Below are 27,793 nucleotides of genomic sequence, written 5' to 3' on the forward strand. Positions count from 1 at the left end.
AGGCCCGTGGGGCAGGCAGAGCTCTGCACAGGAATCCACCACCCTGTGTTGTGTTGTGTCTCCCAAGGTTCCACACTGAAGGGCCCTGTTTTAATCATGGCTGTGACAGCCACTCCACGCTGGGAGCTCGTCTATCTGATCCCCATTGGTTCTGATCAGCATCCTTCATTCAAACCCAATCTTTAGCAACAAAAGCAAAATGCTTTCTGTGTAAGAAAGTGTACAAGAAGTTTCTTCCTCAGGGCTGCTATCATCTTTCTTTCAACTTGGTTGATTGAAAAGTATCTTTTTCCTTGGAATCCCATCTAATTAGTTACAAGCTCCTCTGAAAGAAAAACCGTCTCTGATAACAGACAACTACATTGAAGCCAACAAGATCTCTCCATTCCTTCCTCCAAGAGCAGGAGGGAAGAAAGAACCGGCCACACAACGGGGTCCATCTTCTGGACAAGGGCCGGAGCCGCAGAGTTGGGCAGAGCCTGGGCAGAGCCTGCGGGGGCAAGGACGCTGCTGCCTGCGCTCTGGTTTCTCAGCCCTGCCCGAGCCTCTCCCAACCAGCTCAACTGAGAGTGTGAGGAAAGGATGCTGACTGCCCAGCACTCAGATGAAGTGCCCAGACGGGCTGCCAAAGCCGGCGCAACGCAACACAAGCTGCAGCCCTGGGTGGGGGGGGAGGGGTCGGCGCAACGCAAATACAAGCTGCAGCCCTCGAGGGGGGCGGCACCTGCAGCCTCACTCCTGTCGGCACTGCCACCCACATCCAGACGCACCAGACAGGTGTCCCCAGCAGGGAACAGGCAGTGCCCAGAGCCTTCCCTTTCTGATCAGCATTCTGGTCAAGTGACAATGGAAGCCTTGCCGGGCACGGTGGCTCACGCTTGCAATCCCAGCACTTTGGGAGGCCGAGGCGGGCGAATCACGAGGTCAGGAGATCGAGACCACGGTGAAACCCCGTCTCTACTAAAAATACAAAAAATTAGCTGGGCGTGGTGGCGGGCGCCTGTAGTCCCAGCTACTCGGACAGGCTTAGACAGGAGAATGGTGTGAACCCGGGAGGCGGAGCTTGCAGTGAGCTGAGATTGCGCCACTGCACTCCAGCCTGGGCGACAGAGCGAGACTCCGTCTCAAAAAATAATAATAATAAAAAAATAAATAAAAATAAGACAATGGAAGCCTGAAGTGAGGTCACACCCATGGCAGTGGGCGGGGCCCTTGGGGCCAGTTCAAGTGCCGCCCACTGAAGCCTCCTGAACACCTGGCTGCACCAGCGAGCTCAGCACACGCCCTGCTGAAGAGCTGGCCAAGTGCCCGAGATGATCCTGAGAGGTGACACTTCTGAAGCCAATGCCCCAAGGTGACCTGGGTGTTCCTGGGCCCACCTGGAGCAGTGAGGACAAGGCGGCCAAGGGAGCAGGGCGGTGCTCACAGGTGCTTGCCGCCAAGTCAGCTTCTAGTCCTCTCCCAGCGGCGCTTCCACCCGCCCAACACCGGCTCCGCCAGGAGGGAAGTCTCCCCACCACCCTTGTTTTCAACTCCCAGATAAGAAACGGGACCACAGTGAATATGTCAACCCCATTATAGAAAACTAAGGATCCTATATTCCCACTGTTCAAAATATTTAAGATACACAAAACTGCACCAGGTGTGGTTTCAGTGCTCAACTTTTGACCCCGATTATGCAAATCCAAATTGGCCTTCAGTCTTGGACTGGAGCAGGCCTAGGTTGGGAGTTAGCACACCACAGCCTTAGGCTGGAGCCAGGAGGAGCTGGATGGGGACACATGGTGGCAGCCACGTGGGGACGTTGGGAGCCCTTGCCCTCCGGCCTCCCTTCCCGTCGCTTTGCAAATGCTAATCCTATACCCTAAACCCGACTGGGACAGGGACAGGGATGGTCCCACCACAGCCTCCCAGAGACCATGCGGTGGCAGGGGGCTCCCAGGAGTGAGGCGGCTGCACGAGGAGCCCCCACCACGAGACCCCCGTGTGCAGCCGGCCAGCGGTGCTCCACTTGAATGAGAACCGGGAAGGTGTGCACTGGCCCTGGGCTGCTTTTCAGTTTCCAGGCATCAAAGGCTGATCCCAAGTGTGAAGATGGATGGGCAGTCAGGGCCCTCTTCTGGTTTTGTAGAAGGAAGGGCTCGCAAAGCACAGCATATTCTGGGGCTTCAGGGGCAGAAACCTGCTTCGTGAGGGTCCTTTGTGTCCAAGGTTCCACGCTCCAGTGTGGGGTGGTCTCGCCCTAGGCCCAGCCCTGGCCCGGGGCAGAAGCCCCAGGAAGACTGCGGTGTGCCTACGGCCACACAGAAGACAACCTCCGCGGTGGTCTTGTTTCAAGTCCAATTTATCTTACACAACACACAGGCTGCTGAGGGAATCCACCTGCACTGCACTCAGTTGAACTTCCGGCCCAGCACTGCGTCAGAGACTAAACCATGGGAGAAAGTTCACAGCCTGGCCTGGGCCACCCACCTTCAGCTCTCTCCTGTGCGTCAGGGCGCAGGCTGGCCCCAAGAGCTTCACCCAACACGGCTGGGTCCTGGGCGGACGTGGGAATAGCACGTGCCAGGCGCCCCTAGCGGGGGCTCTTCTGATACGCAAGGAGGAAGGAATGAGACAGAAACACATTAAGCCGAGGGGGAGGCCTGTGCAGGGAGGGTAGAGAGAACACCGGGTTTCCAGGGAAGACCTCATCAAAGAGCCCACAGGCACGTGGCACTCATTAGCAAGCTGCCCAAATACTGCACACACCAATGTTTTTTAAAAATTCACAAAGCTGAATTCTAGTAAGAATCCGATGAACGTGAAATGCCTTTCAGGAACACCCAGCAGCCGCGCCGCCCACAGCCCGAGCCCGCTCACCTCAGTCCTCCGCACCGCTCTCCTCTCCGCTGTCTTCGTCCTCGTCCTCGTCCTCGTCTCCACCCTCGGCACCCTCAGCCTCCTCACTGTCGTCTTCCGAGTCCGTCTCCTCCAGCCACTCCTGAGTTTCTTCAAAAGCAGAGTGAACACACACACATCAGCGCAGCTGAGGCAGGCGGCGGAGGCTGCGGGACGGTGGTGGCTATGTCCTTGGGGGATTCCATGTTCTTGAGAACCATGATGTGAAACCTAACTCCTCTTCCCTGACCCCCTTCAGATCCACAAAGGAAACAGACTGCGCTCCCCTGGGCTTCAGGACAGAGATCTGAGACGGCAAACACGCAAAAGCGCCCCCATAAGGGAGCGGCTGGCCAAGAGGGCCTCCTGCCACCCTCCACCCTGGCTCACGGTGTTCTCACAGCACAGCAAACATCCTAAGCCAACAGTTCACTACCTTTCCCTAGATTTGTGGATTCTGCTTTAGTCTCAGATCTTTAAAAACTGCACAGTGCCTCGAGCCCAGCAGCAGTTGGGGTAAAGGGAATTTGTGACTACGGCAGCAGAGGGGCCCTGGGTCAGGCAGCAAGGCTGGAGACTCAGACCCAGGGCCTCAGGGCCCGACTCGGAAGGCCATCCACTAACAAGCATGCTGTGGACAGAGCAGCAGATGCACCCGCGTCCTGTGCCGCCAGAACCGCAGCTCCCGTCGGCACCCGGGACAAAGGACAGACGTGCCCAGGGTGGGCCCCCCTCTCCACAACAGGATCCTGTTCTCCGTCAATCTGACTGTGGAGGCAGGAGCACAGGCCCCTGCAAGGAGCATTGGCACAGGCCACCTCTGGGCAGCTTGCAGGGCTTGCTTTCGAGTGACGCGACACACGACCGTGCGCTCTCGCTCCCAAGCACGGAAGCACCAAGCTGCCTGGCTCACCTGGGTCCATCTCCACCAAGGCCTTCCACGCCTCCATCCTGTGCAAGTCCAGGCAGTGCAGGTCGCTGAGGGTGACCTGGCGGTCACCGGCCTCAAACATGCCCCCATAGACGTAGAGCACCCCATGCTTCACGGCCAGCATGGCGTTGGAGCGTGGACACGGCCCGGGTGCGGAGCTGCCGGCCTCCTCGGGGCTGTCTTCGTCCTCAGACCGGGGCTGCCCCGCCGAGCCTGGGGCGGCGAGCACCTGCTTAATGGTGACCACGGTGCCATCCTCAGCCACCACCTCCTTGACCACCTGCACAGGCCCCTGGGTGCCAGCTCCCCCACACAACGGCTTGCTACCACCTTCGGGCTCCTCTTTTCTGCCCCGCCTGCATTTCTTCTTTTCAGACTTGGGTCCCTATTAATAGACCGAGGGAGCAGAGAGCAGCAGCTTCAGCGAGGCAGGTGTCATTCCTGCTATGCCCACGACGCCACGCAAGGGTTTGCGGGGACCGCCCACAAGCATGGGGAGTGTGTGACCCAGGAGGGCGCAGTCCCTGACCTCCCTGGGTGCAGGCACTGGGCCGCAGGAGCACGCTCCTGTCTCCCACTGGCCTCGCCGTTCACTCCTGGGCTGGGAGAGAAAACTCCCGAATGCGTGTCCTCACTGAGGGGCAGCTCCACACCTCCACTGAGAGGGGGACAGGCCCACCAGACCCCAGACACAGCGCACCAGCCCCACGGGCTCCGACGCTCACCTTGGGAAAACCCAATCACCCACAGTGCTGGCTCCCAGAAGGGCTGGGGAAGCCAGGCTGAGGGGCTTCCTCCCCTTTCCCAAGCAAGACGGATGGTCAGGCCCACAAGCCCAGCGCATTCCCTACAAACGGTGAGCCAGGGAGGGGCCCTTCCTCACCAAACGTTTCTAAAGGGGAGCTCTCAGGTCAGGCTGCTTCCTGCAAGACAGCCGTCCGTCCCTCTCTGTCCCACTTCCCTGGCTGTGTTGCAGGGGTCGATCTGGACCCTTCTGTCACAGCCTTTGTCACTCTGTCACAAAACGCTGCCAGCTCACGAGGTGACATTTGCCAGGTTATTTCCCAATTTTCCAAGGATCACTACCTCCAGATCAACCCAAAGTCAGCTTCACATTCTAGACTTCCAAGGTCCACTTTGTGTCTGGACTCTGCAACAGTGAGTTTCAAAAGGGAAAGCTCTCTGAGGTCCTCCGTAATCCTGGGGAATGTCAAGGGCCCTGAGATCACAGTTTGAGAACCGTGACACTAGCTGGGGTCAACACGCTCTCTGAAAAAAAGCCACAGGGGAAACGTGTGCAGACTCTGCTTGGAGCAATTCCTTCTGAAGTAAAAGAGCGAGGCGGACTGTGGGTTCAGAAACGAACCCTCGTGTTTTCCCAATTTCCAGCCCAGGTGCCACCACGTGTGAAGAGCAGCTCCAGGAGTTTGCAACCAACAGGGACCAGCCCTCCTTGGCCCTTTCTGGCTCCGGCTGACCTGGTACACTCGGAGACCCTGAGGCCAACTGGGGGATCCCCTTCTGGGGTCACCCACTGTTGTGCCTGTGCTGGGCTGGCCCTGGACAGCAGCTATGCTCACGTGGACAGTAAAGATGGTGCGGGAAACCAGGGAAGCTCAAGCGTCATAACACAGGCTGGTCCACACCAGGACCTCCAGCAAACCCTTCTCACACAGAGGGCCGGGGAGGTCCCGGGCACCTCAGCCCAGGGCAACTGGCTTCTGAGGCAGCAGCACCACCAGCATCCAGGACAGACTGAGGGGACCACGACCAAGGGTTCTCCAAGCCTAGTCACCCAGGAAACAGGCAGAGACGGAACCTCCGCCCCTCTTGAGAAAGCTCATGGGCTTTGGGGGCCCCGATATCCAAAGGTGCTGGAAGGAGGCAGTGGGGGCAGGGACCCGAGTTAGGGCCGCGCATCACGGCATGTACTACTCAGAGGTTGCACTACCTTCAGCTGTCCCTCAAACCAACGGTTCCTGGTGGCATCATAGAAGAACAGATCGTTGAAGAACTCGCCCGCCAGGCTCTCCTCCTCTTCCTCGTCACAGACGCCCCCGAAGAACAGTGTCTGGTGATTCGGGGCCATGGCCACGGAAAAGCCAGACCGTGGAGTGGGCTTGACCCCCAAAGGGTTCATCCGAGTCCACACCCACTTGTCTGTCAAAAGAGAACAAGGAAGTGGGATAAGAACAGAAGGAGGGACCCTGAGAGCCAGCCCAGGACACGCCCAGGACCCCAGGTGCTCCCCAGAACAGGGTAAATGAAAACCGTGAGACTGTGGGCAAAAACTCTGCTCCCTCTGCAGAAAAACAGACACCATTCAACACCCCTCGAGTTCCACCCTTCTCCTTAAGAGAGCTAGCATTCGACAGCTTTCCACACACCCCCAAGCACCTCTAAACTCGGGACAGCTTCAAGCCGCAGTGGAAAGGCAGGAATTGGGCAGAAGCAGCACACACGCTAGACACGCAGAGGGGGCTTCTGTGGGGAAGCCACCCTGCCCAGGGACCCTTCGCCCAGGGGGCTGAGTGGCCTGCACCAGCCCCCCTTGGGCCTGCACGGGGACCCTCCGCCCTGCACGGGGATCCTTCGCCCGGGGGCTGCCGTGTGGCCAGCGAGGAGCCTTCGCCCAGGGTCTGAGTGCCTGCGCCAGACCCGCCTCGGGCTGCAGTGTGGCCAGCTCTACTTCAGGAGGGGTCTACGTTCTCTCTTGGCACACGCCTATGTGACGTGCCAACCCTCACACAGAGCCCGATGTGCAGGAGATGTCCTCCCACCACGTCTAGGAGACAGAATGGAGATTTTCTTCCTCTAATGAACATTTAAAAAAAAAAAAAAAAAAAACAGCAGCAGCAAATGGCCATATTCTGTGTGGTGCTAGACGTCACCCACCCGTGCCCAGTGTGGGCGTGGCTCTGGGGCCCCCCGCCTCATGCCCACCAGCACACGACTGTGTTAAGGAACAGGGAAGAACACAAGAACTCGTCGCACAGGGCAGGACCCTCCCCGGTGACAGAAACCCACGCACGCAAGGCGTGTCGCCCCTCACCAAGATGCTTTCCTCCTGGGGGCTGAGGAGCGAGCACACAGGCTGAGGGCCGCCCTGCGGGAAACAGTCCAGCATCCAGTTTCAGGTTCACTGGGGTGTGAGCTGGAAAGTGACTGAAAGAAGGGGTCTGTCCTATCAGCCAGGGGTGCAGTAAGGCAGGGCCCTGGGAGAGGCACCTGGGTCTTTTGACAGGCAAGTGGGTGTGGACTCAGATTAACCCTTCGGGTATTTCTGAGGCCTCAGCCTGAGGAATATTAGTGCAAGAGGGAGGTAAAAACACTTTGCACAACGGTCCCCTCTCCTGGGGAGGTTGGAGAACTTGCTGTGGGTCACAAAAGCAGACCTGGCCTAGGCATTGGGTCTCCTGGGTCTAGCCCAGCCCTCCGGTCCCAAGCCACAGCCTCCCATGACAGAGCTGTCCCCTGGTTTCCTAAAGGCACTGGGGACGCTAAACTCCACGGCAAACACCCTGGACCTGCGCCTCCTGGCATCACTCCCTTGCTCTGCAGCAGAACAAATGCCATTGTCTGCTTCGATTTATTACTTATTTTTTGAGACACAGTCTCGCTCTGTTGCCCAGGCTGGCGCGCTGTGGCACGATCTCAGCTCACTGCAGCCTCCACCTCCTGGGCTAGAACAATCCTCCCACCTCAGCATCCCGAGTAGCTTTAACTACAGGCATGCACCAGCACACCTGGCTACATTTCTTTTTGTTTTTTTGAGACGGAGTCTCGCTCTGTCGCCCAGGCTGGGCGAGATTGCAGTGGTGCAATCTCGGCTCACTGCAAGCTCCACCTCCCAGGTTCACGCCATTCTCCTGCCTCAGCCTCCCGAGTAGCTGGAACTACAGGCATGCGCCAGCACACCTGGCTACATTTTTTTTTTTTTTTTAGGAGATGGTGTCTATGTTGCCCAGGCTGGTTTCAAACTCTTGGCCTCAAGCAATCCTCCCACCTCAGCCTCCCGAAGTGCTGGGATTACAGGCATGAGCCACTGCACCCAGCCAGTAACAAATGCAATTTTTTTCAAAATCAAGAAATTAATGATTGAGAAGTAGCAGCCCACCCCCTGCCCCCCACCCACGCTCCACACAGGCATGGCTTCTCCCGCTTCAGAGGCCTGTGAGAACGGACGGGCAGCCACTGGCAGGAAACGCCGCCAAAAGTTCATCTCAGCGCATGACCCACACCCAGGAACATGAAACGTGCCATGTGTAGAAGGTGGTGAGAGTGGCTGACACATCCTGGGCCCTCTGGGTGCCAGAGCCATGTAAAGGGCTGTCCCCTAGGTCATCCTATGTCATCCTTTTAAAAAGTCCCAGAAAATGATGATTGTTCCCCTGTGCTTTAGTAAGAAAATTTTGATTCTTAGACCCAAGTTTAGCTAAAAGCTTTTAGAAATCTAGGCATTCTAACAGCCCCCTGAGTTCAGTAACTCAAGCTGACAGAGGCCACGGCCATTCTTGGAGGCTGTCCCTGTGAGGGCCAATAGCAGTCTCGATGATGACTTCTGAAGTTCTGTGGATGAGCAACACTGGCCCCTGGCTGGGCAACCCACACCCAGCCTGCCCAGCTGCTGCCCACAACCACCCCAAGAGCAAGCCCCGTCACCACAGTGCCAGGCAGCCCCAGTGACTCCAGGTGGCTGGTACTCAAGGCCCAGGATGGTTCTCCCTTCGAGAGCGCGAGACCCTGGGAGGAGCCCATCGTGAGGTGCTGGGGGCACGGTGCTCACTGCTCCATAGAGGGCTGTCTGCAGGGTAACAGCGCCCGTGCTTCTCAGTCAGTCCGTCATCAATGCCCCGAAAGGTGATTGCCCAGCAGACACCAGGGTTATAGAGCCTGTCCCACCAGGCCCACCCTGAAATGGGCCATCTCGGGAGGCCCTCCGCTCCAGGCAGGGTGCAGGGGCTCAACGCCATCCCCACATCCATGGGAAGGTGTGGGCTCCGCCTCCCGCCACACACAGACCAGCCAGCTCCCGCCCTGGAGGCACAGCGCCTCTACCTTCTCTCCCGTCCTCCAGCTTCAGCAGGAACATGTCTGAGTGCCGCGTGCCCTTGTCCACGTCTTTCTTAACTCTCTGCAAAGGAAAGGAATTGTGTGAGAACCGGGGGCAGCTACAGTGGTTGCTTACAGACCCCCCAACCCTGTGGGCACATTTTGGATGGAAGGGGCTGGAGGCCTTCCCTGTAGACCAGCCACAAAGCTCCAGAGCCTGCAGCGTGCCCACGGCTGGCACCACCTGACAGGCTTTATCCCCTAATGGGTCCATCTGAAGAGGCCACCTTTCTAACGGCCACGATCACACAGTACACTGGAGTTCCTGTTGGAGCACGCACAGCTTCCACAGCAGCCCTGGTCTGTGTGGAAACCACCACAGGAGCCTCTGATACCATTACAGAGTCACTCTTTGTTCCTGATCCCGGTGGATTCCCACCGCCTTTCAAATAACACGATTCAGGCTTCACAGCAGAAATCAAGTTACTACTGCGTGCAGAGGGCAGCCACTGCCCACTGAAAGACTTCTCCAAGCTTCGAAAACAATGAGCTCCATGTCCCTTAACCCTTAGTCTTCGGCCTCAAGTGAGCCTCAGCCAGACCAGGCGCACTTTTCCCCAGCACCCATGCCCTGCAAGTCCTGGTGCCACATCCCTTACCTGGGACCTAAGGTTGTGAGAGAGACAGCCAGCAAAACGCTCACCCTGGGTGGAGGGCCCCCATCCATTTCCATCTCATCTTTGCATTTGTCTGCACTTTAATTCTCTATTTTTAATACACTACTTTAGAAGTTTCATATTTGCAGAAAATTGAGACGATAGAACCGAGAGCTCTCACACGCCCACACCAATGTCCCCCCAGCACGAATACCTTCCTCTCCTTGGCGCCCTAGTGACGGCTCAGGAACCGGCGCTGACCCGCTACCGGGGGTGCAGCCCACACTTCATTCAGAGCCCCCGGTGCTCTGCAGCTCATCCTGCCCAGGGATCCCATCGAGGGTCCCACTGGCCGTTTCGTCCTCTCGCCTACTCAGGTTCCTCTGAGCCACGAGCTTCTCCGACGCTCCTTGTTTCCGAGGACCATGACGGCTGTGTGGATGGCTCAGGCATTTCTAGAATACCCCTGTCCTGGGACTGTCTGCTATCTTTCTCATTAGACTGGGGTTATGAATCATTTGGACGACCCCCGGGGTGAAGTGCCCATCTCATCATGTCCCATCAAGGGTCCACACTATCAACAGGACTCATCACGGTGGATGCTGACATCGACCGCCTGGCTGAGGTCGTGTCTGACAGTTTCTCTTCAGCTCTGTGTTCTCACGGATATTGACACAGACTTCGGCCATGCTACTGTGGTCGCAGGGGTACTGACACAGACTTCAGGCACGCTCTGTGCCTCGTGGATACTGACACAGGCTTCGGGCACGCTCTGTCTCATGGATATTGACATAGACTTTGGGCACATTCTAAGGTCTTGTGGATATTTATGTAGACTTTGGGTACACGCTATGTCTCGTGGATACTGACGTAGACTTTGGGTACGCGCTATGTCTCGTGGATATTGACGCAGAGTTCAGCTATGCTCTATCACCACCCATCTTTGTTGCTCCGGTTGTTCAACAACACACAGCTGCCACTAGGAGCCTTTACAGCTTCTCTTGGTCCCTGTGACTTGCACCATCTTTGTGGGTTTCTTTGAGCACCTCCTTAGGCTCTGGCGCCATAAGATGCTCAATTCCTCCTATATCCTCCCTGCTCAGGCCTACGATCAGCCATTTCTCAAGGGAGCCCTGGTTCCCTTTGTTGGAGAATGGTCTTAGAAACCAAGAAACCAGGGGCCGGGCACGGTGGCTCAAGCCTGTAATCCCAGAACTTTGGGAGGCCGAGGGGAGCGGACCATGAGGTCAGGAGATCAAGACTAATCCTGGCTAACATGGTGAAACCCTGTCTCTACGAAAAATACAAAAAAATTAGCTGCCCACGGTGGTGGGCGCCTGTAGTCTCAGCTCCTGGGGAGGCTGGGGCAGGAGAATGGCATGAACCCAGGAGGCGGAGCTTGCAGTGAGCCAAGATCTCGCCATTGCACTCCAGCCTGGGCGACAGAGAGAGACTCCGTCTCAAAAAAAAAAAAAAAAAAAAGAAACCAAGATTTGCTGTAATCCCAGCACTTTGAGAGGTCAAGGTGGGCAGATTGCTTGAGTTCAGGAGTTCAAGACCAGCCTGGGCAATGGCAAAAACCCATCTCTCCCAAAAAATAAGAAAATCAGCCAGGCATGGTGGCATGCATCTGTAGTCTCAGCTACTCCCAACGCTGAGGTGGGAGGACTACTTGAGCCTGAAACGCAGAGGCTGCAGTCAGCCAAGATCATGTCGCTGCACTCCAGCCTGGATGACAGAGTGAGACGTCTCAAAAATAAAAAAAATTGAAGAAACCAAGATTTGGGCACTGGATGTGTAAACTGCTACGGGTAGTATTGTTTCTAGGCCCTCCCATCTGGTAGAGCAAGGAAATATTTCTTTGTAGTTATTTTTCTTATAGCTAACATGTACTGTATTTACTATAATGGAAGAAAAACATTTTCCTCTTGAAACATGCAAATGATCCACTGTCCACAGAGACTTCCTATTTCCACCTGGGCCTGAGTGTCCTAAAACTAAGAGGGCTCCACATTGGCCATATGGAGAGCGATCTCAATCTCAGGAAGTGAAAATTGAGTCTGGGTCTCTTTTGTTCTCCTTCTGGAAACATCTGTGCAATTCAAGTGATGCAGTTTCTGCACATTACAAACAGTGATTGAGACTAGTCTCTTTTTGTAGCAGGTTGATAGAAAATGGCTGTCATTTCTGTGCCTGCTTTTCCAAACCCAAGGGCCTAGCATTTTTGGGTACTGAATTGACACCCAGAGACTTCATCTGCTGAGGGGACAAGGAAGGAATTCAGTGACGTCTCTATTTGTCATCAGAAACTCAAATCGCTGCTTAGCTTCAGCAGGTCTCTGTCTCCTTGTAGTACCCTGCACCTGTCTATGTAAACTGTCTTGTTTTGCTGACAGCAACATTTTCTTCTTAGAATTAACAGGCTATGGGGGAATGTTTTATGCTACAATATTTAAGTACTTTCCCTTCAGACCATGCAATCCAGAAAGCTGGAGCACTTCACAAGGCCTGCTCTGCTCACATGGGTCCACAGGTTCCTTCCAGCACACAGCTGGCTGGCCACACCCTCTAACAGGGCCCATGGTTCCACCTCCCCAACAGCTTCTAACTCCTCCTTCTACAGCAGTTTCTTTTCTTGAAGTGTTGTGACTTTTCCCAAAATCCAACCTATCTGTCTTCAAAGAAAGTAACAGACAGCGGCCTTGTTGCCCTCTGTTTTTCTGGATCACCTATGCTCAAGCTCTATTAGTGTACATCAAACCAGCTTTACATTCACGTAGTTACGTCTTTCCACAAAAACTGATTCAGCTACACTAAAGAAGTAAACAGAATCTGCATGAATTTTTGAGAAGTTAGACTTCATTCTAATACATTATTGCTGGAATGCAAAGACATCTGAGAGAGAGATCAAGTGTCAACATGGAGGGTGAGTGCAACAGGGCTGGCTCTGGAATTACGTAGCATCCGGCTGAGACCCCAGAGCCCAGCACAGCTGAGCCTGAACGTTTTGGGAGCACCAGCCACACACGCCAAGTCCCAACGGGCCCCCACCTCCTGCACAATGTAGTACAGGCCACCTAGCTTAGCCTGCAGCCACATCCCCTGATGAAACCCCACCTCCCGCAGAAGCACAGGCCACTTAGCTTAGCCTGCAGTGAGTCCTCAATGCAGCCGCTTTGGCTCACCCAGCTGTCGGATCAGACGCTGACCCATTTCAATCATCAGGAGAGCAGAAGACACTCAGGGCTGCCCCAAGGACCCCGTCACCGGCTCAGGCCTGGTCACGGAAGGGGCCTGTGGTGCAGTGGTAGGTAGATAAGGGTGCTCCATGGCAGGCGATCGTGTGTGGGAGGAGACGGCCAGACGACTGGTCCTGGGAGAAGACAGTGCTGACAGCAGCACCGATGTTCACCGAAAGCACACTGAGGCAGGGAGAGGGTGGCGGTTCCAAGCGGACCTGTGTGAACACGGAAACCACGGGGGCCGCTCCTTCCCACACCACTGAGACTGTCCATCCAGGCGCCCGGAGACGACTCCTAAACCACCTTCGCCAGACGCGGGTCCAGCGGCCCATCAAGAGCACAGCTCGGGCAAGCAGCGACCGCACGCACCGTGCCCTCCTCACCTCACACAACCACAGGCGATGAGCCCCTGCGGAACCGCCACACCACATCAGTGCACAGGAGGCATCTCACGGTTCGCGGGGCTTGGGAGAGAGGGACCCACAACGAGAGGACCCCCGCCCAACCACCTGTCATGAGAGCGGCATGAACCGGCGCACCCCCTCTAGGCAGGGCTGCTGCTAAAGTAACACCCTGTCGGTTACGTTTAGCATCACTTCCAACAGCATGACTTCTTGTCAGCTTCCTTTTGAAAACTGCTTCAGAGAAGTTGCTCCAGAAGCGCATGCATGTCCCCTGCCACAGCCGCAGGCTCTTTGGGGACACTGCTGTCAGGACGGGTTCTGCAGATCCAGCCCGGGGTCCCCACCATGCCTGCCTCTCCAGTCACTCAGTCCTTTCTCCTGGAACCTGGTCAAGACCCTCTGCGTGTCTGAACCAGGACAAGGCCCTGCCTACTTCTATACCTGAAGCTGGGCCCCAGGGCACCTTCCCATCCACATCCGAGACCACCTTCTTAACGGCCAACGGCCACTCAACACTCCACAGCCAAGACTTCTTCCCGTCACTTTCCAAGACTGAACACTTTCAGCTTCGCCATTAGAAAATACAGGGCCGGGCGCGGTGGCTCACGCTTGTAATCCCAGCACTTTGGGAGGCCGAGGTGGGCAGATCACGAGGTCAGGAGATCGAGACCACAGTGAAACCCCGTCTCTACTAACAATATAAAAAATTAGCTGGGTGTGGTGGCGGGCGCCTGTAGTCCCAGCTACTCTGGAGGCAGGAGAATGGTGTGAACCTGGAAGGTGGAGCTTGCAGTGAGCCGAAATTGCCCACTGCACTCCAGCCTGGGGGATAGAGAGAGACTCCGTCTCAAAAAAAAAAAAAAAATACACCCAGAAACAGGTGTGGCCACAGGTCTGTGTGTACTGGAACATGAGTAGGAGCCGCTGTCGCGCCCAATTCCCCAGCACGAGACAAGCTGAGCCACCGTGCAGCCGGTGACCTGGGAGAGCTGGTCACGGAGCTGAGGGGCCCGGTGGGCACGGAGCTCTGACTCCGAGGTCAGCCGGGATCTCCCAAGTCACACAATCCACACTCGCAACAACTCTGTCTGCTTCCGGTCTTCCAGGAGCTCAGCTCCCAACTGGCAAATGAAAGGACGCTCTGGCCTCTGCCAGCATGCTCCACGGCCACGCGGAAACAGTGAGGCGTGCAGAGAACAGCCCTCTCCTGACTATGCACGGACGTTATCTCCTGACCTCCAGGCACACAATGACGCCTGAGGTCAAAACGCAGGCAGGAAGGAGGACCCCGTCCTCAGCAGGACTCAGCCCCTGGCTGCCCACGTGTCCATGGAAACAGACCACTAGGTGATAAACCTTCCACCGTCGCGCCCCCACGCTCCCCATCCAAACGCCGTTTCCAAAGAGCTATGCTCGTTCCCTGGTTCTCTAAAGGAACGAGAACTCCCCCTCTCTGGAAGCTCCCACGACACCGGAAGCACACACTAAGGACTGAGTCTTTGCACACGTGAATGTTGCTGCGTCTGTTGTCCCACAAGTTGCATCTCTTTTGTTAGGACACAAGTCATCGTAGTCAAAGCACTAGCTGGACCCAGACTGACTCGGAATTTATAAAACCTGGTTACGATACTGACCAAAGCTGCCGGTTCTTCGTGGCAGCGCAGAGCCTGGAGGGTGTTTCAAGTCCTCCCAAGGCTACTCAGATGCATCTCCTGGGGGAGCCTGGGATGGGATCTGGTTACAGGAGGAGGAAGGAGGGCAGGTGTCTGTGAGTTCCTCTTAATCTACAGGCAGGTTCAGCCCCAAGGTCAAGGCTCTGAGCACTACTGTCCACTTCATGAACCTGACCTCTTCACATGTCAAACTCTGGAGCCTTGCCATGCAGAACCAGGGTCAGAATGCCTTCATCTGACCAAACACCGTCAAGCACGCCACTGTCCAGGCACCAGGCACGTCAGTGGACAAAAGTCTGGCCCTGTGAGACTCTCTTCTCCAGGCTGAGAGACGATGGCCAAGTCTGTCTCCAGCAGGGAGGATGGTGAGCAGAAGGACAAGGACTCGCAGGGGGATGGAAGCTGGGGGCAGCCCTGCTGAGACGAGGACCATGGGGGTTGTGCATGGAGGAGACCTGGCCTGGCTTGCATCTCTGCAGGTCACTCCAGCTGCTGCACTGTGGCGTGATCCTGAGAGCCCCAGGGAGGCGCCAGCTCTGGCAGGAAAGTGCAGGGCATGGCAGTGGGCAGGGGTCAGGCACTCTCCAAGCCACCTCTACTTGCTCAGTGAAATGTGAGGTGAGGGTGGGTGGTGGGTGGCAGGACCTCCTGGGAGCATGGACGGGGCCTGCGTGGGGGAGAGGCGTGTGCCCAGTGTGTGGGGTCTTCTCTGGCCTGGGCCGCGCAGCAGCACAGCACAGCACAGCTGGGTCCTGCCAAGAAGACAGAGCATGGGGGGTGGGGGTGTAATGGCACCAGAGCAAGGACGAGCTTCCCCCAGTCCCAAGCTCAGGTACAGGCCATGTACCAAAGTTTCTATCAGTTCTTGCAGACTGCCGCTTCGGCCACGGCGCAGCTGACAACCTGCTTAGGCTACCAACTTTTTTTTTACACTCCATACCATTCACAACTCAAATCTCTCGCTAATTCTGATAAATCCCTCATGAATCCAAACAGATAAGCTTTTCACTGCAATTCCAAATGCCACAGGCTCAGAGCCAAGAGCTACTGAACTAAGTGGATTGAGATCATCCACCGTCAGACTGAGGGCAGGTGCACGTGGGTGCAGACAGCAGCTGCTGAGAATGACATGCGATTCTGATGAAAGTGATACAGCTTAGCCGGTCTGGCTGTTCACCGTCCTGCTGCACTCTACAACGCATCTGCTGGGAGAAAGCACTAGACTGGGGCATCCTACCTGGCTTTCGGCCAAGTCAGCCTGTTCTCAGTGCCCTCCCGCACTCCAGAGTATCTAGACAAGCCTGACCGATGCCAGCCACTACTCCAGAAAATAGTGTGATTTTCTCTGTGCAGAACAAAAGACGACCAAGAAAAAAATCGGTTCATTCCGATCAATTCGGTTCAATCTCTGACCAACTGCCATTAAAAGGCTGAAATCCTTTATTGCCAGGGCAGCAGAATGAACGTGGATCAGAATGGAGAAACAGACCTATGTTCCTGCAGGCATATGATTTTCAACAAAGTTTCCTAAGGTATTCAATGGAGAATAAAAAGCCTTTTCTTTTTTTTTGAGACGAGTCTTGCTCTATTGCGCAAGGCTGGAATGTAGTAGCACAATCTTGGCTCACTGCAACCTCCACCTCCCAGGTTCAAGTGATTCTGCTATCTCAGCCTCCCAAGTAGCTGGGATTACAGGCAGGCCCCACCACGCCTGGCTAATTTTTATATTTTTTAGTAGAGACGGGGTTTCACCATGTTGGCCAGGCTGATCTCGAACTCCTGACCTCAAGTGATCCACCCGCCTCAGCATCCCAAAGTGCTGGGATTATAGGCGTAAGCCACTGTGCTCAGCCTAAAAAGCCATTTCAACAGATGATGCTGAGATAAGTGAGTATCTATATGGGGGAAACAGAGAGCCTCAACACTCACCTCATGCTACTCTTGAGAATTAGTTCCAGGCAGATCACAGCACTAACTGTGAAATCATATAATTTTTAGAGAAAAATAAAAGAAAATCTTTGTTACTGAAGGTAAACAAGGTCTTCCGGTATCACAGACAACAATAATCACAAAAGAAAAACGTAATAAATTAGATTTTATCAAAAGTCAAAGCTTCTCATCAACATACACTTCGGAAGGTGACCAGCCAAGCCACTACTGGGAGGGTATTTGTAATCCACACACCTGAAAAGAACTGGTATCCAGAATGTCACCTTCTGCGACTAACAAAACTACAGCCCATTAAAAATAGCAGAAGACGTAAACACACACTTCAGGAAAGACAAGCTCACGAAAAGCGCTCAACACCAGCAGTCATCAGAGAAATGCGAATTAAAACCATGAGGTACCACACATCCACCAGAGTAGCTAAAAACGGAAGACTGACGCTATCGGGGCTGTTAAGAACAGGGGGCGACTGGAACTCCCTGACATTTCCAGCACAAGTGGAACTGGCCACTGCTTTGGGAAGAGAGCTGACCATTCCTTATTAAATAACACCCACACCCACACCCACACCCACCCCAGGGCCCAGCAGTTCCACTCTAGATATCTATTTTCCCAAGAGAAACCAACGCATGTAGACACTCAAAAGATTCGTATGGACATGCTCTCAGTAGCTTTATTCACAGCTGCTTCCAAAGGCTGTGTCTTCTGAAGAATGGAAACAGCCCAGGTGTCCATCAACGAAAAAACAGAACCACACTCTGTGGGATAGTCATATAATGGAACACTTCAGCACGAAGCAGCAATGAACAGAAACATGCAACACGTGGATCTGAAAAGCTGAGTGAAAGAAGACTGGCCCCACATCGGGGTAACTGTTTAGCAGAAGCTCCAGGACAGGCAGATCTATTACGATGGGAAAATCAGAGCAGCCTCACCTCCGGGCGGGGGGGAGAGCAGCGGGGCCGAGTGGGAAGGGCACGGCAGGATCAGGGTGTGGGTCACATGGTGCGTACACTTGTAAAAATGTGTCCCCTCACTGTAAGTAAATGACGCATAAGAAATTACCACCGACTACAGGTGCCCGCCACCACGCCCGGCTAATTTTTTGTATTTTTAGTACAGATGGGGTTTCACAGTGTTAGCCAGGATGGTCTCGATCTCCTGACCTCGTGATCCGCTCACCTCGGCCTCCCAAAGTGCTGGGATTACAGGCGTGAGCCACCGCGCCCGGCCTAAGTACAGCAAAATCTTAATAGCAGGATCTAGGAGGAGTATACAGGTGTTCCCCATAAAATTCTTTCAAGTTAGCTGTGGTTGAAAATTTTCAAAATACAAAGGATTTTTTAAAACCCTACAGTGAGATACTATTTTGTACCTCTCAGATTCACAGAAATATAAAGGTTGGCAGAATGTGAAACGGGAGTAAAGCAACAGGAACACTGGAGTGCCGAGGACAGAGCCTGCGCGAGCCGCCTCTGTGGAGCACATGCCCCACGAGCAGGAGGCTCCGGTACGTGTGAGGAGCACACATTCCACGAGCAGATGGCAGTACACGTGCGGAGCACACACCCCACGAGCAGCAGGCACATGTGAGGAGCACACATTCCATGAGCAGGAGGCTCCGGTAAGTGTGAGGAGCACACATTCCACGAGCAGATGCCAGTACACGTGCGGAGCACACGCCCCACAAGCAGGAGGGTGTGGCGCGAGATCATTCCTGGCAGCACTGTTCTCAGGTTACCAAAGAAACAAGCCCGTTAACAGGAGCGAGGAGAATTTCATTCCACAGGGAATACTACACAGTAGTGAGCGTCCATGGTGCAGGAAGGAGACCCTCAGAACACAGAATTGCTCACACTGCACTGCTGACAGGGGTGTGGAGGAGAACAGAACAGGGCCCTAACACAGCACCAAGTTCACAGAGGAACTGATTAACACGATCTCTATTTCTAATTCAATACAAAGAACTGTTTATATTCAACCAGAGTAATCCCACGTGAAAGTTTCAACGTTCATGAAACAGAAGAGACCAGACAGCAGCGCCTGTTTCCCCACGACGCAACTCACGTTTCCCCACCCCGCGGGTCGCCTGTTTCCTCACCCCGCGCCTGTTTCCCCACCCCGCGCCTTGCCTGTTTCCCCCGTTTACCCACCCCCCGCCTTGCCTGTTTCCCCAACCTGCGCCTAACCTGTTTACCCACCCCGCGCCTCGCCTGTTTCCCCCGTTTACCCACCCCGCGCCTCGCCTGTTTCCCCACCCCGCGCCTCACCTGTTTCCCCAACCTGCGTCTAACCTGTTTCCCCACCCCCCGCCTTACCTGTTTCGAGTAGCCCCCGTAGATGATGATGCCGCCCTGGGGAGTGACGGACATCTGGCAGCCTGATCTGGGTGTGGGCCCCGTCCCTGATGGGGACAGCCTGCTCCATGTGAAGGTGTCCAGGTTAAAGGCATACACATCGTTGTAGTAGATGTAATCCCTGGTTAGAACGAACACCAGCTGTCAGGGTCCGTAACACTGGGAAAAGCCCCGACATTAAAAGCTGAACTGATTTAAATTAAAGGTAAATTTCCTACTGTTTGGGAAAAAACTCAAATCATTTTTCTCCTCTGCTCTTACACCAACACAACAATCAACACAGAAACGTGGGCGCTTTCCCTGCAACAAGCCAGAGACACCAGTCAGGTCTCCTCAAACTCAATCTTGACGCAATCTACCTGGAGACAGGGCAACATTTTTACCAAGTCACCTGTTTAATTCAAATTTGAATTTATATGAAAGGACCACAAGCACGTGTGAGTTCGCATTTGAAAACCGGAAATAATGCTGGCCCACAGAGGCAGAGGAATTTAATCTGAAAGCCATACTGCACTTTCTTACACAGTCAACACAGTCACAAACAATTCCACTAGGTTACTAGGTGTGCAACTGTAAGGGCAGCAATGAATGGCGCCTCCAACGGGATGATCAGAACAGAGGTGTGAGCAGCCTGGCAGCAAGGTCAGTAAGGCCCCACAGTGGAGTGGAGGGGTGAGCGAGGGGACTGGGCGCTCCGCAGAAACTGAAGACCACAGAAGCCCATCCTCTGCGCCCGAAATCACAGCGCAGCAAAGAAGCCCCGCAGCCCTGCCCTGCTCAGTGCCTGCCGGACCCAGAGATCACGGCGCGGCAAGGAAGCCCCGCAGCCCTGCCCTGCTCAGTGCCTGCCGGACCCAGAGATCACGGCGCGGCAAGGAAGCCCCGCAGCCCTGCCCTGCTCAGTGCCTGCCGGACCCAGAGATCACGGCGCGGCAAGGAAGCCCCGCAGCCCTGCCCTGCTCAGTGCCTGCCGGACCCAGAGATCACGGCGCGGCAAGGAAGCCCCGCAGCCCTGCCCTGCTCAGTGCCTGCCGGACCCAGCACGCAGACTGGGCTGAACAGGGAAGTGGCAGCTTTGCTGGAGGCATGGGGAGACTCCAAGGCGCACCCAGAACGTCCTGTCCTAATGTGGAACGTTGACAGAATAATTGTGAAAGGGTTAGGGCTGCTCTCCAGCTACTCAAAAAGGAGAGCCAAACTGATTTTCTAAGGAAAGAAAGCACGGAAGAGCAAGCAGCTCGAGCCCAAGTCTCAAGTGCCCGGTTTTCTCCTGTTTCTTCCTGTTTTGTGTGAAGCAGGAAAAGTCACAGGGCGTTTACCCAGCACCAGCTGCCACGTCTGGTCTTAAGATAAACAGGCTGGGCACAGTGGCTCACACCTATAATCCCAGCACTTTGGGAGTCTGAGGCAGGTGGATTACTTGAGGTCAGGAGTTCAAAACCAGCCTGGCCAATATGGTGAAACCTCCTCTCTACTAAAAATACAAAAATTAGCCAGGCATGCGGGTGGGTGCCTATAATCCCAGCTACTCAGGAGGCTGAGGCACGAGAATAGTTTGAACCTAGGAGGTGGAGGCTGCAGTGAGCTGAGATCATGCCACTGCACTCCAGCCTGGGCGACCGAGTGAGATTCTGTCTCAAAAAAAGAAGAAAGAAAAGATAACCTGATCTTGCTGACTGCAACTCAGACTGACCACATCCTTCGCAGGACGATGGCTCTTAAAATAGACAGAATCTGAGGAATGTGGAAATGTGGAAGCTTGTAATCTTTAAAAGACTGCTACAGACCAGTTTTTTCAGATTTCAGGTCGCAGATTTTTAGTACAAAGATTCTACTTTGCACGTAAGATAAATACAGAATATTTTCTCTATAAATGCAGAGCAGAGTTTAAGGAAAACTCAAAGTTGGCATTTAAATAATTTTAAACAAGATCACAATAGCTTTGAACAAAGTTCTGATTTTAAAATGGCTGCAAGTTAAAACAAACATGAAGCATGTTTTGATTTATAACCCGTAAATTCAGAGGAGGAAGGGGTTGTACAATCTCACTGTCCTACACATAGTAGGTAATGAATTAATGCTCTGACAAACTTCTACGTGCATTCTGACAATTATTTGTTTTAAAATAAATTTTAAGAATGAACATAAGGCTAGGCGCGGTGGCTAACACCTATAATCCCAGCACTTTGGGAGGCCGAAGCATGTGGATCATGAGGTCAGCAGTTCGAGACCAGCCTGGCCAACATAGTGAAACCCCGTCTCTACTAAAAATACAAAAATTAGCTGGGCATGGCGGCTCACTTCAACATCCGCCTCCCCAGTTCAAGCGATTCTCTTGTCTCAGCCTCCTGAGCGCCTGGGATTAAAGGTGTGCACCACCACCCCTGGCTAATTTTTTTGTATTTTTTAGTAGAGATGAGTTTTCGCCACATTGGCCAGGCTGCTCTCAAACTTCTGGCCTCAAGATATCCACCCACCTCAGCCTCCCAAAGTGCTGGGATTACAGGTGTGAGCCACCATGCTCTGCAAAAATCATTTTTTAGTTTGAATTACATTTTAAATCTTTCCCACTTGAAAAGTATTTAAGAATTTGGATCCGTTTTCCCCCCAGTTCACAAAATGAATGACAATATATCAGTGAAGAAAATCTGAAACCTGGCTGGGCACAGTGGCTCACGCCTATAATCCCAGCACTTTGGGAGGCTCTACAGACTTATCACGATGGACCAAGAATCACGACAGGGTGCAACTGGACTCACCATGTGACAAAGGTCAGTGGCACCTTCACATCAATCAATTGCCATGCTGGTTCCTGAGGGACCAGTAGAGAAAGAGGGCTTCAAATGAGGCTCTGGAGATACAGACAGCCACTGTCTCCGACACCACGAGGCCAGCAGAAAGCCCTTCAAAGATGGCCTTCACCAGGGTTGCAGAGTCTGTGACACTTCACTCAGAACACTACTGCGCTTATGACAGAAACAGGGATAACCAGCTCCCCTGTGTCTTGCTTTTCTGGACTGAACTAAGTAAGCTCAAGAAGATATGTGAGCAGATGACGGGCCTAAAACAATGAGAAAGCCCGCAGCTCACCCTGGGCAGCCATGCCGGCTGCACGAACACCCACGTGACATCAAAAGAGAACCGCAGGCCTCTTCCGGCATCGCTGTGGAGAGTGTGCTATCACTGCTCTCCCGGACAGGAGTATTCTGAAATGATTACAGACTCGTGGCTCTCAAAGTGAGGTCTCCTGGCCAGCAACGTCAACATCACCTGGGAACTTGTTAAAATGCAGATTCTTGGGCCTCACTCCAGGCCTCTGAGTCAGAGCTGTGATTAGCACTCTAACCAGCCCTCCAGGGTATCCTGAACCAGGCTAACGTTTGAGACTCCCATTTTATTTATTTATTTATTTATTTATTTATTTATTTATTTAAACAAAGTCTCACTTTGTCACCCAGGCTGGAGTTCAGTGGCACGATCTCAACTCACTGCAACCTCCATCTCCTGGGTTCAAGCGATTCTCCTGCCTCAGCCTCCTGAGTAGCTGGGATTACAGGCACCTGCCACCACGCCCGGCCAATTTTTGTATTTTTAGTAGAGAAAGGGTTTCACTATGTTGGCCAGGCTGGTTTCGAACTCTTGACCTCAAGTGATCCACCCGCCTCAGCCTCCTAAAGTGCTGGGATTATAGGCGTGAGGCACTATGCCCAGCCAAAACCCCATTTTAGATAGAACTAGCCACATCATTTGCAGAGCCTGGTGTAAAATTAAAATGTGGGGTCCCTTGTTCAACAATGGTTAAGAATTTCAATAGGAATACAGCATGAAGCCAGTGTGAGGCCCTTTGGAGGGCAAGGCCCTGTGTGGCTGCCCAAAGCCCATGAAGCTGGATTTGGGAGGATGGGTACGTCTTTCCTGTGTATTCAGAATGCTCTTCCTATAAAAAGCCCACTCCTTAATGCTTCAGTAGAGAAAGATTTTTCCTTTCTTGGTACCAACCGTGTACTCTCATGGAAGCCACCGAAAAGGATCAATTGTCTCTTCCAGGCCACCATCCGATGTCCACTCCGACCCGAAGGACCGCCTGTTGATCTAAAATGAAAGAAACAAAAAGACACTATCAACTTGCTTAATTTCTGGTTGCTCTAAAGACGACAACAACAAACAAAACCAAATTTTTACACTGATTTCTGTTTTGTGAACACTTACTGCTCACAAATTAAATACCATTTAATCTGATCCATGAGCTACCAAAACCATCCCGCTAAGAGCCCAGCTAGCTAAGCTCAAACCTCAAGAATAAAACAGGAGAACATCTCCAAGACCTTGGACTGCATAAAGATTTTCTAGGTAGAATATTACAAACTGGACTCCACCAAAATAAAAAACTTCAAAGTTACACCATTAGAAAATAAAAAGACAAGCAACAGACTGGGAGAAGTATCTTGAAACACATGGCTGACAAATGACTTGTATCCAGAATATATACAGAATTCTATCTTTTTTTTTTTTTGAGACGGAGTCTCCCTCTGTCTCCCAGGCTGGAGTTCAGTGGCCAGATCTCGGCTCACTGCAACCTTCGCCTCCCAAGTTCAAGCGGTTTTCCTGCCTCAGCCTCCTGAGTAGCTGGAATTACAAGCGTGCACCACCACATCCGGCTGATTTTTTGTATTTCTAGTAGAGATGGGGGTTTCACCATGTTGGCTAGGCTGGTCCCGAACTCCTGACCTCAAGTGATCTGCCCGCCTCGGCCTCCCAAAGTGCTGAGATTACAGGCATGAGCCACTGCGCCGGGCCCAGAATTCTATCTTAAAAGTAAGATAAATGACCCAATAAAAATATAGGCAAAAGATTTGATCAGAAAGTTCGTAAGACAGAAAAACGAGGAAAACAAGATGGAAAATGGCCAATGAGAAAAGGAAAGGATGCCCAACATCACGAGTGGTCAGGGAAACACACGCCGAGTCCACAGTGACCTCCTGCCACACATGGCTGGGCACCTGAGATCAAGACAACATCAGGTGCCGGCGAGGACGCGGTACGGCTGGAGCCACGGCACCGGTGAGAACGTAAGACAGTGAAACAACGACGAGACAGTGAAACAACGACGAAACAAACTTGGCGCACAGCTTAGCAATCTGACATAAGACATAGACTCAAGAGAAAGGAAAACACCAGTCCACACAGACAGACATGCACATGTTTATAGATGCTCTTGTAAGTGTCACCACCAGCAGCCGAGCTGTCCCTCAGTGGGTGAATGAACAGCATGTGGTGCTCCCCACATGGGGGAGGACTTCTCAGAAACAAAAAGGAATCATTTACTGATGCACACAGCAATGCGAATGAATCCTTTTTTTTTTTTTTTTTTTTTTTTTTGAGACGGAGTCTCGCTGTCGCCCAGGCTGGAGTGCAGTGGCGCGATCTCAGCTCACTGCAGGCTCCGCCCCCCAGGGTTCACGCCATTCTCCTGCCTCAGCCTCCCGAGTAGATGGGACTACAGGCGCCCGCAGTCTTAAAAACATCTCGCTGAAGCAAGGCAGGTTCTGCTGGACTCCATGCACATGGGCGTCTTATAGGCGAGATCCGATCCATCTTCAGCCCAGGATGGCTGCTCAGGGCAGGAGCTGGGAGGGGACCAACTACAGCTCTCTGGGGTGACGAGAAGGGCCCACATCTTGACTGTGGTGGTAATTACATAAGTGTGCATATTTATTTATTTATTTATTTTTTGAGACAGAGTTTCATTCTTATTGCCCAGGCTGGAGTGCAATAGCGCAATCTCAGCTCACTGCAACCTCTGCCTCCAGGGATCAAGCGAATCTCCTGCCTCAGCCTCCCGAGTAGCTGGGATTACAGGTGCCCGCCACCACGACCAGCTAATTTTTGTATTTTCAGTAGAGATGGGGTTTCATCATATTGGTCAGGCTGGTCTCGAACTCCTGACCTCACGTGGTCTGCCTGCCTCGGCCTCCCAAAGTGCTGGGATTACAGGCGTGAGCCACCGTGTCCGGTCGGGTGTGTATATTTTTTAACACTCATCTAAGTGTACACCTAAAAGGTATGCATTTTATTGAATTTTATTGTAATTATGTCTCAATAAAACTGATATAAAAATACACGGCAATAAAAAAATACAAAAAGCAAATTTAAAACCGTAAAAATACACACAAATAATAAAAAGGTATAATCAACCTCCCTAGTAATCAAAGAATTTCAAATACAGCAGAGATACCATTTTATTCTATCAACTTGACAAAGACGTTTAAGAATCAGATTCTTTAAAATACTGCATGTCATGGGACAATGCTCAAAAAACAGTAGGTGAAAAGGCAGGTCCAAAGCAAATCCTATCCCAGCTTCTATAGGTGAAAAGGCAGGTGCAAAGCAAATCCTATCCCAGGTTCTATAGGTGAAAAGGCGGGTCCAAAGCAAATCCTATCCCAGCTTCTGTAGGTGAAAAGGCAGGTGCAAAGCAAATCCTATCCCAGCTTCTATAGGTGAAAAGGCAGGTGCAAAGCAAATCTTATCCCACCTTCTACCAGTGAAAAGGCAGGTGCAAAGCAAATCGTATCCCAGCTTCTACATGGGGGGTTCTCAGTGGTTTTCTCATCTTGATCGTATCCTGCATCTCCCAGCAGTCTTCCAGTGAGCAGGCATGACTTTCACAACCAGAGAGAGGAGCAATAAAACAGAGAGGGGTGGGGAGGCGGCGCTGGGACAGCAAGTGCTCAGAAAGCTCGCAGAGGTGCTTACGCCGGCCACGGATGTGCAGGGCGCCCAGGCACAGAGGAGGCCGGGCACACAGGAATGGCTTTGGGCTGCAACATCAGCCTGAACATGGTACTTGTGCTGAGACTACCCAGGAAATCTCCTAGAGCCACAGCACCAGGGCAGGGCCTTAAGGAGGGTTGGTGGGCACAGTCACTGCAGCCACTCCCTGGGATCCTCACTGATGACCTGCCTCGCCTCCTACTTAGGAATCCACTCCCTGGGATCCTCCGTGGCTTTCACACCCACTCTCTGCCTGGCCCTCCCAACTCTCCACACAGGTCACAGCAACTCTGGGCTGCAAAGGATGGTTACAGCTTCAATCACACAAGTCAGTGCCTATTTAGATAATGCATTCTTCCTCCATTTATTTTTTGTGCATGTTACACAGCTTTCCCCAAAACCCACTTACAGGGTTTATGTAAAAGCCCAGAAATGGGCACGTACCCTAAAAAACACAAGAGGGCCGGGCACGGTGGCTCACGCCTATCATCCCAGCACTTTGGGAGGCCAAGGTGGGCAGATCACGAGGTCAGGAGTTCAAGACCAGCCTTATCAACATGGTGAAACCCTGTCTCTAGTAAAAATACAGTAATTAGCTGGGCGTGGTGGAGGCACCTGTAATGCCAGCTACTCAGGAGGCTGAGGCAGGAGAATCGCTTGAACCCAGGAGGCGGGAGCTGCAGTGAGCCGAGACTGTGCCACTGCACTCCAGTCTGGGCGATAGAGCAAGACTCCGTCTCAAGAAAAAAAAAAAAAAAACCCATCAAGACCTGGAATCTCAAACGTAAAAGGAAGCTTGAGTGATCTAATCCAAGTTTACTAAAGTTCAGAGAATTCACCGCATCATGAGGGTGACTGCCAGGGGTCTTCCCTTGCTCCAAGCTGGAGAGAATTCGGTTCTCACTGCTCAAATGCGGGGTCCCACCAGCTTCTCCCCTCCAGCACCCTCCATCGTATCACCAACACTTTTAATTTATCACTCAGAATGACCACCACACCCATCCATGAAATGTCAACCAGAAGCAATCAGTTCCTTTTTCTAGACACCAATTCTATTAATCCAACCTGGAGTTGGCACGAGCCTTTGGGGTGGCCTCCTCACATACTGATATCCAGCAGGATCTCAGCTCACTAAGTTTCTCTAGAGTCCTGCAAGCTGGCCTCACTTCACAGTTCCACACTCCACAGCAGCTCCATCCCCTCCCGGCTGGGCACCCCAGGGGACAGGGCCATCCAATGGACACACTACACATGAGAGTCAATTGAGAAGAAAACCCCACATATGTTTTCACATATGCGAAGCAAGAAAAGAACGCCCCTCCCACTCCTGGTGAATTTCCCGACGCCCCTCCCCCTCCTGACGAATTTCCTGATGCCCCTCCCCCTCTTGGCGAATTTCCGGATGGATTACTTTGTAAGAACAATCTGAGGATCAGACCTTCATTCAAAACTAAGCCAGTGCTAAAACCCCATCTCTACTAACAATACAAAAAAATTAGCTGGGCATGGTGGCTGGCGCCTGTAGTCCCAGCTACTTGGGAGGCTGAGGCAGGAGAATGGTATGAACCTGGGAGATGGGGCTTGCAGTGAGCGGAGATTGCACCACTGCACTCCAGCCTGGGCAACACAGCAAGACTCCGTCTCAAAAAAAAAAACAAAAAAACAAAACCTAAACCAGTGTGTCTGCATCCAAGTCCGCTTCAAAAAAAAGACAGAGCAGAACCGAGCGCTGCCACTGCCGTCCCCATCCAGCGAGTGAACACAGGCCTGGGGCCTGCCACAGCCCCGTCGACGGGGCGCCCCCCGCTGCCCTAACTGCACTGGGGCAGGGCCTCCTTCCACTGCCTGCATGGGAACCCCACAAGAGTCTCATCCTC

General features: G+C 53.1%; 1 protein-coding gene across 7 annotated transcripts in view; it reads right to left on the minus strand.

Annotated features, from left to right (window-relative positions):
* KLHDC4 (kelch domain containing 4) overlaps nucleotides 1–27,793 on the minus strand; it is a 62,897-nt gene that overhangs the window by 1,656 nt on the left and 33,448 nt on the right. For 3 of the 7 annotated variants that reach the window (XR_010114522.1, XR_010114523.1, XR_010114521.1), the window contains 7 exons: nucleotides 23,142–23,234; nucleotides 19,104–19,263; nucleotides 8,870–8,945; nucleotides 5,763–5,971; nucleotides 3,794–4,196; nucleotides 2,863–2,991; nucleotides 2,473–2,590 (listed from right to left, as the gene is read on the minus strand). Coding sequence is in view for 3 of the 7 variants with exons in the window: in XM_063613034.1 (XP_063469104.1) it covers nucleotides 2,864–2,991; nucleotides 3,794–4,196; nucleotides 5,763–5,971; nucleotides 8,870–8,945; nucleotides 19,104–19,263; nucleotides 23,142–23,234 (1,069 nt within the window). In the remaining 4 variants the exon portion in view is untranslated. Of the gene's footprint in view, nucleotides 1–1,599; nucleotides 2,591–2,853; nucleotides 2,992–3,793; nucleotides 4,197–5,762; nucleotides 5,972–8,869; nucleotides 8,946–19,103; nucleotides 19,264–23,141; nucleotides 23,235–27,793 lie in introns of those variants that run through there. The other 4 variants (XR_010114520.1, XM_063613033.1, XM_063613034.1 and 1 more) reach the window with 4 other exon arrangements.

Source organism: Symphalangus syndactylus, chromosome 11, assembly GCF_028878055.3.
Source record: "Symphalangus syndactylus isolate Jambi chromosome 11, NHGRI_mSymSyn1-v2.1_pri, whole genome shotgun sequence".
Classification (NCBI taxonomy): domain Eukaryota; kingdom Metazoa; phylum Chordata; class Mammalia; order Primates; family Hylobatidae; genus Symphalangus; species Symphalangus syndactylus.